The 12,427-nt window shown below is 32.3% G+C and overlaps 4 protein-coding genes across 6 annotated transcripts; 2 read left to right on the top strand and 2 right to left on the bottom strand.

Annotated features, from left to right (window-relative positions):
• Nucleotides 1–796: 796 nt before the first annotated feature.
• On the bottom strand, nucleotides 797–3,659 carry LOC139103057 (zinc carboxypeptidase-like). The gene is made up of 8 exons (XM_070657396.1): nucleotides 3,567–3,659; nucleotides 3,034–3,316; nucleotides 2,662–2,831; nucleotides 1,932–2,447; nucleotides 1,752–1,839; nucleotides 1,381–1,583; nucleotides 1,224–1,308; nucleotides 797–1,117 (listed from the first exon to the last, which is right to left on the bottom strand). Exons 2-8 carry the CDS (start codon nucleotides 3,137–3,139, stop codon nucleotides 915–917), a joined length of 1,371 nt encoding a protein of 456 aa, XP_070513497.1. The 5' UTR covers nucleotides 3,140–3,316; nucleotides 3,567–3,659; the 3' UTR covers nucleotides 797–914.
• Wdr79 (WD repeat domain 79) lies at nucleotides 3,652–5,907 on the top strand. Of its 2 annotated transcripts, XM_070657398.1 has the most exons (6): nucleotides 3,652–3,777; nucleotides 3,998–4,155; nucleotides 4,243–4,769; nucleotides 4,842–5,074; nucleotides 5,183–5,416; nucleotides 5,485–5,907. In XM_070657398.1, the coding sequence occupies exons 2-6, from the start codon at nucleotides 4,039–4,041 to the stop codon at nucleotides 5,712–5,714; spliced, it is 1,341 nt and encodes a 446-aa protein (XP_070513499.1). In that variant the 5' UTR covers nucleotides 3,652–3,777; nucleotides 3,998–4,038; the 3' UTR covers nucleotides 5,715–5,907. The 2 variants fall into 2 exon arrangements, with proteins under 2 accessions (XP_070513499.1, XP_070513501.1); XM_070657400.1 differs by lacking the exon at nucleotides 3,652–3,777 and having other exon boundaries at nucleotides 3,923–4,155.
• A 458-nt stretch (nucleotides 5,908–6,365) lies between these two features.
• On the bottom strand, nucleotides 6,366–10,076 carry LOC139103056 (disks large-associated protein 5). Of its 2 annotated transcripts, none has more exons than XM_070657394.1 (5): nucleotides 9,807–10,076; nucleotides 7,225–9,578; nucleotides 6,923–7,118; nucleotides 6,703–6,849; nucleotides 6,366–6,609 (listed from the first exon to the last, which is right to left on the bottom strand). In XM_070657394.1, the coding sequence occupies exons 1-5, from the start codon at nucleotides 9,976–9,978 to the stop codon at nucleotides 6,569–6,571; spliced, it is 2,910 nt and encodes a 969-aa protein (XP_070513495.1). In that variant the 5' UTR covers nucleotides 9,979–10,076; the 3' UTR covers nucleotides 6,366–6,568. The 2 variants fall into 2 exon arrangements, with proteins under 2 accessions (XP_070513495.1, XP_070513496.1); XM_070657395.1 differs by having other exon boundaries at nucleotides 7,225–9,575.
• Nucleotides 10,077–10,182: 106 nt separating this feature from the next.
• On the top strand, nucleotides 10,183–12,281 carry LOC139103058 (tubulin delta chain). Its single transcript, XM_070657397.1, has 2 exons — nucleotides 10,183–10,462; nucleotides 10,636–12,281. Exon 2 carries the CDS (start codon nucleotides 10,747–10,749, stop codon nucleotides 12,088–12,090), a length of 1,344 nt encoding a protein of 447 aa, XP_070513498.1. The 5' UTR covers nucleotides 10,183–10,462; nucleotides 10,636–10,746; the 3' UTR covers nucleotides 12,091–12,281.
• The last annotated feature ends 146 nt before the right edge of the window (nucleotides 12,282–12,427 follow it).

Genomic DNA, 12,427 nt, shown 5'->3' with positions numbered 1-12,427 from the left:
TCGAGATTTTCGGGTATTTACAAGCGGCGGGGTCAATCACGTATGCGGGACCTACACCTTGACATTCGACCGGCGAGCGGAGAAAATCGTGTCAAACGTATTGCGTTCGTGACTTCCTCGACCTAAATTCGGCCGAAAACGCGACCGAAAACGTCGGAAGCTAGCTACCAGATTAAGCCGCGGAGGCGGAGAAACCCGTTAATTTTGTGCAAATTTTATCAGAAATTTTATTCCAATCTTCCTTTTCAGGATACTTGATATTAAATATATCGAAGTAGCGTGCGCACGGATCGCACGTCGACCGTATCCTTTCACTTAGAAGACCATCCGCGCGCCCATCGCCCAGTGAAATTTTTACGAACGATTAACCAGGACGAAAAATAATTCGTCGCGGAATATCTGGCCAAAAGTGAAAGTTGAGTTAATCAGACTTTATCGCGATTATTTTCGGAAATTCTCTCCATTCGATTGAAGATTCACTGAGAGGCGTGAACGGCGAGGTAAGAACTGTCCACAGCGAAGCTCACTTTTACTCGGGTGTAAAAGGAATACGCGGCATGACAGGATTGATGGTCTAAGAAGTGCACTTCAGATTTTAATAGCGACGTCCGATTTAGTATTCTACCACGGTGCCGAAAGTCGTTATGCTCTCTAATTATTCTTTGATAGTTCTCAGCCAGCAAAACAATATAAATATGACCAATATGCCTAAATTCTATATAAGCGCATGATTAAATTACCGTTATTGTTGAATTGTAAATGAGAATTAAATATTATTCTGAAAAAAGGTAAAAAATCGTATGACATAAAGATATATTATTACTGATCGATTAAATTAAAATCACAAAACAGCATAACAATAATGTGTTACGGTAAAAGAATATAAATATTTAAAACTAATATTTTAAACAACTTTAAACATCTTTGGGATATCCAAGTGCTTTTGCTTCTTTAAACAAAGTTACAAGAGAGTCCAGAGTTTCTTCTCCAGTAGGGATAATTTGTTCAGGAGGCAACAAAAAACCATAATTACCTCGATCACGTAATTCATAAACAAAAACGATAGGTTTATGATAAACTCCTTTGATATAATCTGCGGTATTTCCACTAGCCAGATCTAAAAATAATTTTATAAGATTAATTAAAGAAATAATATTATACACATATATTTGAAAGAGAGAATAAAAGAGGGAAAAAAATAAAATTAAAATTTCTGCACTTACAAAGTATCTCGCCAATGTTCCCAATTCTATATTCAGTTCCGTATCTTTTTTTCAGAGATCTAACCGATTTCGCAGCGATAGCAAGCTGAAATCAAGAAATTGACTTCATTATCATTATTTTTAATTTAATTTTGTTTTACAATTAAAAATTACTCACTGAATCTTCATAGTTTTCAAGATGAGCTTTAGTGTATCCGTAAGGAAACATTAACAGCTGAGAATAGCTATGAAATGAGATGTATGCGTAAAATTTATTAGAAATAGTCTTGATATATTCCGACATGCTCTTCGTTTCTACATCGGAAAAAGGTGCTTTCCCGGCGTAAGTTTCGGAACATCCAAAGCTGCTAGAGCCTCCACCTACGAAGGTAATACATTATTAGAATACAACAATATGACGAGCGATACAAATTAATTGCGATTTCATCGGCAGATTTTAAAAACGACATATACATTTCCATCAACTGTTACTTTGATTCTTCATTATTTAAAATTAACAGAGTAATAGAAACTGCAAATGCAAATTACTTTTCCATTTGTAACTCCAATTTCTATTAGGATCGCTACCTCTGCAGAAGAAACCATGCACATCACGTGTTTTCCTCCACATTCGATTCTGAAAATGATAGCAAGAGCTTTATGTAAAAAAAAATTATAATTTATAAATTATATAAATTATATAAATGTAATATTATATAAAAGACTTACAGTAGTATGTGTGTACTCATATCCGTCAGGATTAAACACAGGAAAGATGTACCAATCGTGATTCTCAGCCAAAGCTCTGACATCCGGATCCTCGCTGATCAAGAGTTGATGCAGAATGTACATAACAGTTGCCGGTGAAATCCATTCCCTGCCGTGATTACCACCTTCGATAAAGATTCCAGGATTGTTGGCTTTAAAGGAAATCTTGACGCCTTTGATTTCTCGTTTCTGATACGTCTTACCACCCACAATGATCTTTACTTTATCGGGATACTGCTTAGCTAGATCATCCAAGTTTTCATAAATTTGCCAGATGGTGTAATAATCTTTAAAATTAAACGACGTCGATTGATTTGCGTTAGTTGTTTGGTCGATCAGTGTTTGAACGTTTTCAACATAAATTGAATGGGGTGCTTCAATCTGAGCCATTATTTCGTAAAACATCGGTAACTTGTGTGGAGCTACCATAAGATCTACTTCAATATTTACGGCAGTTGGTTCTTTCCAAAAAGAAAACTATAAATATAATTTTATACATTAATAATAACAGCTATTTCTTAAGTTAATTAAATGTTTGACAGATTACTTTTAATCTTACTACTTAATAATATTTAACAAAGAAACTATAAGTCTAAAAAATTTGTCAACTTCGTTATGTAAATTAAATTATAACTTTACTGTTTTTTTTTTTAATTATAAAGTAATTATTTTACATTTAAAATGTACTTACTTCATCAGTTTCGACTAATTGGCGCAATAATTCGACTTGTTCGGTTGTAATTGGAGTAATTCTGAAGACTTTATAATTATGAAACGTAGCCTTCTCGGTAGTTATTAGACCAATGATTGTGCATAATATTATTATTTTCCACATGATAATTCCGTCACTACTGCAGTGTCCTTTAATTTTAATTTGTTACTAAATTTAATTAATACAATTTCAAATTTTATATTATAAATATCACAATTATTCAGATCTTTTCTTCAATATAAAGACTTGTAAAATTCTCTCAATATATATACACATACTGCTTAATAAATACAGATTATAAATTAAATTAACAAATTAATTATCCGACATTGTTCGAGAATATTGATTTACCTTTTCGTAAAACAGACGCACTTGCAATGACACTTGTGACGTTCATTGCGTTTAAATACAAAGTTACACACGTCAGTAAAATTATATTATCATAATAATTTATCATCCTGTCAAAATGTCATAGTAGATTTTTATACTTAATTCAGTATTGCTTCGTTACTGCATACGCTACGTAAACATGCCTTGCACATGTTATGTGTGTGATCGAAATAATTTCCAATGTATTATTGAATTATACATTGTATAATTCCAGTGTCTGATATTGTAATATTAAAAGTAATTGCTGTAATAAAAAATTAGAAAGTTATCATTAGATATCTGTAAAACGTATATATATTTATTATTACAATTATATTAAAAAATTTTTTTTTTTAATTAATTTTTGTCAGTAAATACAATATGTGAGTAAATACAATACATGAATGATGCAAATTTTCTTCATTCATCATTTAGATAACTTATCGGCAAACTGATTTCATGAAAAGTAATAAACATATTGTTTTCTTATCTTAAAAACTGACGACTGGACATACCTTATGTATATTTTTTTCATTGCGTAACTGTCTTCGTACATGCAAGTAACAACAGATAGCAGCACTAACAGGACAAAGTTATTGAATCCATTCAGTCTTCTTCTTGCCTGCTCTTGGCCTTCTTGCTTCAGTTTCACTTTTCCTCCATAAATGTAGCTTGTTATGCAGCTTACGTTCTCTCCTTCAAGTCCATGGTACGAAGCATGCACAGGTATATAAGTGTTATGAATCTAGCATCCTTTAAAAGCTACATGCACAAACTCCACATGCACAAGCTCCACATGTTCAAGAAAGCATGTGCTCAAAACAAAGATTATTGTTGATAAAATTTCTTATTTTACAGTAACCGTTGGCACTAAAACAAATTGTTGCGTAAATAACACTTTTGCAATTAAAAAGAATTTGTTCTAAAAGTACTCTCACTTATACAGATAAACCAGCCTGAAAGAGGAGTGTTTTCATACAGTAAATAATGGAATGTAAAGAAACCACTCAATTGCATTCACCAAAGACAACACCAAGTGAAGCCTGTTTAAAACCTAATAGTTTGGAAGTAACTGCAAATGAAATTGACCTCACCCTTTCACATGTAAGTCTGAAATAAATATTAGGAACAGTGTATTTTATAAAATATAAATTAATGAATTTTTTTTTGTAATTAGTTGTAAATTTGCAGGTAACATGTGATGCATTACCAGAAGAAATATTAAATCTTGCCATCACAGCACCGGCATCAGATAATGATACTGCAATTGTTGCAGAGTCAAGTAATGTAGTCTTAGAAAATGATAGCTCAACAGATTCCACTTGTGTTTATAACTGGTCTACAGTACCAAGAGTATTATGTGTAGCTACCAAAGAATATCAATCAACAAACTTGTATGAAAATTTTACAAAAGGTTGTCAGTGGTCACCAGATGGAACATGCTTACTTGTGCCATCAGAAGACTTCAAGATACGTGTTTTTGAGCTTCCCAGAGAATTATACTCTGGCAAAATTCCATCTGATTTTATTGAGACCAACTTTACACCTGCTTTGACAGTTAAAGAAGGTGGCCTCATATATGACACATGCTGGTATCCTTTTATGAACTCATGGAAACCTGAAACATGCTGTTTTCTTAGTACCAGCCGTGAGAGTCCTGTTCATTTGTGGGATGCATTTACAGGAGAACTGCGCGCCACATATCGAGCTTACAATCAGTTAGTAGTAATATCTTTTTACCTTACATGCAACTTTAAAATAATAAAAGAATGCATTTTTTTTCCTTCCAGAGTTGATGAAGTAGAGGCATCCATCAGTGTTCAATTTGTAGAGTCAGGAAGCGAGATATGGTGTGGTTTCAAAAATGCTGTTAGAACTTTTGATACTGGCCGCCCTGGACGTCAAATAAGAGATATTTATTTTCAACAAGAGTTTAAAAATATTACAGGATTGGTTTCATGTATTCGTGAAAATCCAATTATGCCAGGTTTAATTGCCTTTGGCTCATATTCTAAATGTATTGGTATGTATTATCAGTGAACTTCCATATTTATTACGATTTTATAAAATGTAATAAATGATTAATTTTAATTATGTTTATATTCATGTAATTTTTTTTTTACACATAAAGGTTTATACAAAGACGGACCATTATGTACTTTTAAGACTGAAAGTGGTGTAACACAGGTCGAATTTAGTTCTTGTGGAATGAAATTGTTCTCTGTTGTTCGAAAAAATAGTGAATTTCTCTGTTGGGATCTTCGTAAACCCGGAGTTATTCTTTATTCTTTTAAAGGAAGACAATCAGATACCAATCAAAGGATACAATTTGCTATTACGCCTGATAATAAACAAATAGTCTCTGGTCAGTTTGATAAACACATTGTAAGTAATAAAATTATAATCATTATAATAATATTGCATATTTAATAGGTGGTGTTGACGGAAATATTATTGTATGGGAATTGCCGGAAATTACAAATGACAATCCAGATGATTTAAATCCAAAATATATTGTAAAATTATCTAAAGATTGTATAAATGGAATAAGTTTGCATAAAACTTTACCTATAGTAGCAACTAGCTCCGGGCAGAGACATTGTGACATTGAAAACGAAGCAACGTGCAGAGATAATAGCGTAAAATTATGGTGGGTTTTCTGATAATATAGCTTTAAATGAGATTTGTTTTACACAGACAGTTGTGCGTTACGGCATAAAATAAAATTGTACATACATACTTATTCCTATTTTTAATAAGCAATGCTAGATCGAATTTTTGTAATAATTTCTAATAATAAAAAATACATAAACAATAAAAAAAATTAAATAAATCATTTTTAATACTCATTTACAATTCGACATTAACGTTAATTTAATTTTACTCTCATATAGATGACCGAGAAATTTAAATTAAACAAAATGACATATCCGTCAATTCCGGGTTTCTTGGCTCTAGAGTATCTGAAAACGTTCGAGAAGTATTATGAGATTGAGAGGAGTGAGATGGTGGTACAGCGACAGCCCGTTTTCCGCCAATTCCGTTGCGACCATTACAAATTGGCGGGAACAGCGCTTTGATAGTGCTACCAACCTACTCCTCTTAATCTCGATATTTCCCGAGCGTTTTCGGATACTCGGCGACGCGAAATCTCGGGATAAACAAATTTGTCATTTTGTTTCCTTTTAATTTCTCAATCACTTATATAAGCACACAATTAAATTACCGTTTTTATTTAATTTAACATTGAGGATTAAATATTATTTTTTAAATTAATGTATTATAAACAAAACTTTTTCTGAACTTAGCAGAAGTACATTTTGAGGACTTTAATGAGTGTATTACATTGAGAGTTGCAATAAAATTTTTTAACATATGTATATTACAATTATAATTTTAAAAACAAAAGCTTACAATTTTATGATTCATAAGTTTTTAAAAATATATAAGGTTACATGTAATTATAATAAAATTAAAGAAAGCATTGTATGCTTCATGTTTAAAATTAAAAAAGAAATTACGAATTATTTAGTTTAGATCTAGTAACCCTTCGAGGATCTGCAACAAATATTATATATTTTTAAATATGATTTTTAATACTTTTAATTTGAGTATTACATATAATACATATAATACATTGTTCAAACTTACAATTTTTATTTGGCGTGTCCCACAATATAAGATCTTCTTCTATTGCTTGTTTACTTCTGCTTTGTCTCGAAGGCGTTTTGCTGCGACGTACTGAATATGGAGTCATAGGTAGTACTGGTTTATTTTCAACACATGCCACGCAAGTTTCTATTGTAACAAAATATGATTGTCATCAAAATGTATATTTAACATATATACAGATATGTTTTAATATACTTACCAGTAAATGCAACGCTTTTTCGAAGTGACTTCTTTCTAGTATTGTTTATCATTGTATGATTCTCCATCTCCACAGTATTATTTTCATCTAATTTTATATTTTCACCTCTTTCTGACCGTCTTAAAGAACGTTTTCTATTTAATTTCACAGAGTCCTGATTTTTTTCTTTATTAACGCTTTGTCTTTTTGGAGTCATCTAAAAAAAGAAATTTCTTATTAGTTCAACAAATATTCATCATCGAGATTATTAATGTTATACTAAAAAAGATAATTAATACAATTAAATAACCATTTTAGCTTACCATGTTTGTTGCAGATTTAGGTGTATTACTTGTTGAATAAATAGTTCTATTTCGAAGTACTCTTCCTAAATCAAGATCTTTCACGTCGTTTAAAATAATTTCCGGAGTAACAACTATCTCATCACCTTCATTTCCTTGTATTGGAGGTGAATGATGTATATTTAAAGTTTTTCTGCTTGATGTATTACTGCGTCGGTTCCGTTTTCTTAAGTTTTTGGAAGGTGACGTAATCTCCATATTATTCAATGACGATTCTGTAGTGGGTACTGTATATGTTACGTTATTAAGTAATTGAACTGTATCATCAGAAGTACTTTGAATAAGTGATTTAGATTTGTTATGTTTGTCAATTGTTTGTGTTATAGACTCCTCTAGATTATAAGTTGTGTTAAATTCATCACCTTCAAAGTCTAATTTTCTTTCAACACTAATGCATGGCGATTCATTCAGCTTGTTTAAATCTGAGTCCTCAATCCTAGTTAATGTAACTGATAAATTTGATGCACTTTGCATTTTCTCATCAACAGGAAGATTCGTCAAAATTACTTCATCGTCAAAATTGACTTTATGCGTAGATTTTATACGAGTTTCCTTTTTTTCTAATTCTTCTTTTTTTTTTAATATACTCTTGCCCGGCGTTTGATCAGAATTAACGTATGATATTGTGTCATCTAACTGAATTTCAGGAGTTTTGCACATTTGACTTATTTTCATAGCTGCAAATGGACTTCTCAGTTTTTTTAATTTATCAGGATATTGCACAGAGCTTGATATAGACTTTACCTTCAAATGTTCACTTTGAGAAAGTGATTTTCTTTCGGTTTCGGTAAAATTATAGGATTTAGATCTTCTTTTATTATTTCGAGAGTTCTCATGAACATTTACAATAACAGATTTTTTATCATTTAATACATCTTGTAATGACATTTCTTCATTTAACGGTTCCGTTTTTATTTTATTTTTTCTGGCAGCCAAAATTAACGATCGCAATGTACTTGGTTTTGATGATACATTTTGTTTTTTATTAGACATTCGTTTTTTTATAACAGGTTTTATCTCTGTAACTGCGTATTCATCTTCATGCCATCCCCTACTCTGACTTTGCTGTAATTTCTCAAATCGCATATCACAATCTTTAACTTCCATATATGTCATATCCCAAAATCCCTGCAAGTCTCTGCATGTAACTAACATTTCTCCTTTACCAGTTTCGCAATCTTGTACTAAACTGCGAAATCTTTGAAACTTTTTATTAATCAACAGATTTGTTTGTCCTACTGCTTGTTGTATTTCATAAATGGCATCTTCTGGAATATCCTTTGTTGATGCAATTTCCTGCCACTTATTACAGAGCTCTTTAAGCCTATCAGTTTCTTTATTCAAAAGAAATTTGAAATATTGAGCAGTGCGTTCTTCCTCTTCCACACATATGTTTAAATTTTGCATAATAGTGTCTTTAGTTGGAATTTCATCAGATCGGCGACCAATGCCGAGACGCTGTTGCCCCTCTTTTCTAGAATTATTCTTACCACGACTTCGTACGAGATATGGTGAAAAAGAAATAAGATCTTCTGTAGAACAGTTTTCTTTCTCTAAAGATGTAGAAGCAGTCGTTTTCAATGGTGGCGTTTTTGTATTACTAGCGATTGACGAAGAAGACATATTTTTTTGCAAGGAATCTCGTTTGTCTGCATGATTTATTATCTGTCCTTTCAATGATGATTTCTTTTTCTTTACATTTAATCCATCTAATTGATTAATGCTTGATTTATTTAATTTTTGCGATGAGTTTTGCTTATTTAATGATAATCTTAAATTTAAAGAAGTTCTGGAGTTCTTTGAGGTATTATTTGAAGTCTGTATACACTCTTGTGCAGATGGGCTTCTTTTGTGTGGCATTTGTTTTATCATTACTGTGCCAAATAGAGGTATCTCTTCTAAACCAGATGGAGGTTTAAAACAGTGACCAACTGGTGCAAACGATGCCCCTTCTTTCTTGATTTTGGTAATCTGTTTATTCACTCTTTCAGATTTGTTCAATAGTGCAGTTTGATTCTTTCCATTTGGCCCAGCAGCAGCAGCAGCAGCTTCTTTAGCACGTAACCGTTTCAATGTAGCTCTTGTAAGTCCTTGTTTTGTTACATGAAAAGATTTAGAGGTTTCATTTATCTTTAATGGTTTTGCAGTTAGTGTTTTGTTTTTCAATATTGGAGAGCACAAAGAATGATGTACAACTCCAACTTTAAAAGTAGGCTTTTTTTTGGTAGCTTCCTGCCTCTTTCTCCTGTTCTTTTCCTCTTTCCATTTTATTAATTTTTTCCTACGCTCATCAGTAATACTGGATATATCCTCTGCTAAAAATAATAAAAGACTTCTACTAATAACAGTTAATATGTGTATATATTAAAAAGAAAATTTTTCTTTAATGTTAAATATAGCTTAGTGATATATTTCAGTTATTAGAAAAAATTCTAATACATTGATTTATAATTGCCATTGATACGAATAAGCATCGAGACATTCAATTTTAATTAATTTAAACAGTAAAACATGTGAAATACTCAGAAAACTCTTCGACTTACCGAGCTGCGAATTCGTTGGCGTTAAAGCTCCCAAATTGCGATTCTTATCAAAGTTCCGTGTCCTGGCTTCCCGGCGAGTTTTATCATAATTATATGCTCGCAAATATCTCCTAGTGTCCGTATCTCCGAATCCCGGACACGGATTCTTGTATTGCTCCTTGAAATTCGACATTTTGTTTTACAAAAACGTAACACGAACGTGGCAGCTACACACGCAGCCCATCGACTTCTAACGGAAGCACAACTGAAAATCGCTTTAAAATGATGCCCGGTCACTGAATGTAAGCAGTGGCGCGCGGCGATGCTCATTGGTTCTCATCGCTCGATTTTAATAATGGCAGACGCCAAGTCTGCCAACATAATTGAGAACATGCTACAAGATCCGATGTAATCAACTTCCGATTAGTTAAATCGGAGATTTGATAGCCAGTAGAAGAGAAGTTTCATGTGAAACAATCTCTTTCATTGGTTTACTATTGAACCCAACCTATAATCAAATTATTAATTAGAACTTGATCGAAGTGAACGAAGTAAACTTATACGACGGTTAAGAGGTAGCTAAACCCTTGATTAATAATTAAATTTAACGGACCGGCAGAGATAATGAAAGAGAATATAAATGACACAAATTTAAGAGAATAACTGTAACAGAAAAGGTTTGTATGTGCACTTATTGGCGTACGTATTATATATATATATATGTATATATATATATACGTTTTTGGCGCGAAGCAAGTATGCAAATGATAATATGACTTGTTTTACAATGTTAAGTTTATGATAAGATAATGTCGTTATACGAATTGTAATGTTTTTTTTATCATTTCAGGTATAAATCGTGAAATTAAACTACACTCTGGCATGCCTAAAATTTAATCGAAAGCAGAGAAAGGTGACGATATCAAATTTATGTCACAGAGTTAAAAAAAATTGTTTAGAAATGCTTACATTGCAGTTTGGGCAATGCGGTAATCAACTCGGATCCGATCTCTTCTCCAAAATAATTTCCGATATAAAAAGTTCGAACACTGGTGTTCCATACAGTGTGAATTATGAATATGTAGAAAACACAATTGACAAATGGTTTGATGGAGTTGGTGAGTCTAATCGACACTATGCAAAGGCGATTCTTGTCGATACCGAGGAAAAAGTTGTAAACAAAATATGTAGGGATTCAGACAAATCGTGGATTTATCGCAAAAGTAATGTTATCTGTCAGTCTGGTGAGGGTTCTGCCAACAACTGGGCATATGGCTACACAATAAATAGTCAACGTTTGTCACATACTATATTGAATGTCACGCGCCAAGAAATTGAAAAATTAGATCGCTCTCAGGGATTCCTTTTGCTTCTTAGTTCAGCTGGTGGTACAGGATCTGGTATTGGAAGCCACATGGTTGAGCTTTTAAGAGAAGAGTATGTAACTAAGCCCATTATTGCTGCAATAGTATTACCATTTACCTTTGGAGAAGTTTGCACTCAGAATTATAATACTGTGCTGACTTTATCCAAGTTTTCAGATAAGGCCGATTTTTCCATGTTGTTTGAGAATGATCAGATGCACTCTATGTGTACTAATCTATTAAGAAACTCTGATACCACATTATGCGATTTGAATAATATCATTTCTGAAAACTTGCTTGCCGTTTTTCAACCCAGCAATAATGCAAAGTACAACTTGAATTTTTTAATATCTAAAATAGCTACACATCCCAATTTTAAATTTGTAACAATTAAAAGTGTACCGCATACTCCTGCAATGTCTTTGCAGTATGAACCTACGCATAACTGGCAAATGTATATACGTCATTTAAATCAGACTCTGCGAGTATCGAAGGCACAAGTGGAATTAACAAATGCACAACTAAAGCCACCAAACTCTATCTCCCGCAAACCAATATTATCTCAGATATATAATACTTGTGTATCAAATGTTCTTATAACACGTGGCAAACTTATAGAGAATAATGTTATAACATTGGAAGATTTGCAAGAAAGACATCTATATCCAGAGTGGACTGATCAAAGTTCCTTCACTCATTTGCATCAAAATCGTAGATTTTTGAACCGAGATAAGTTCTTGGCGTTAGTTAGCAATAATTCAGAGATATATCGGCCAATTGATACGTATCTAGACAAAGCATGGACCTCTTACAAATGTGCCGCATTTTTGCATCAGTATAAACAATGTGGTTTGGACGAAGATGAGTTCTTGCAAGCTTTTGCCAAAGTAGAAAACGTAGTACAGCAATATAAAAACTTAAAAATTAACAAAGAAAACTGATTTCTCTTATAAGCAGCTTAAAATAGACTTTTTACAAATTTTTCGTCGTTTTTCTTGGATAAATTTACTTTTGAATTAGTTTTCTCTCTTTTTCGTTTTTTTTTTAAACTGCGAACATGTAGACTTTTACTTTTAAAAAATAAATCTAGAACTGAGTTTTTTAATTCAATAGACCGAGTAAATTACAAAGTTACAAGTTTGCTAAATGGTGGTATTATTTTAATTTAATACGATGATTATTTCTTAAATGAATATCATGTCAATTTAAATAAGCTTTGCTTGCGCGCTGCAGCGTGACTTCGACGGCAAGTGGCGACCTCGCGCCTCCATCATCTTA

This window comes from Cardiocondyla obscurior, linkage group LG06 (genome assembly GCF_019399895.1).
Source record: "Cardiocondyla obscurior isolate alpha-2009 linkage group LG06, Cobs3.1, whole genome shotgun sequence".
Lineage (NCBI taxonomy): Eukaryota > Metazoa > Arthropoda > Insecta > Hymenoptera > Formicidae > Cardiocondyla > Cardiocondyla obscurior.
The sequence above is the reverse complement of the archived record's forward strand: the minus strand, read 5'-3'. Positions and strand labels throughout refer to the sequence as shown.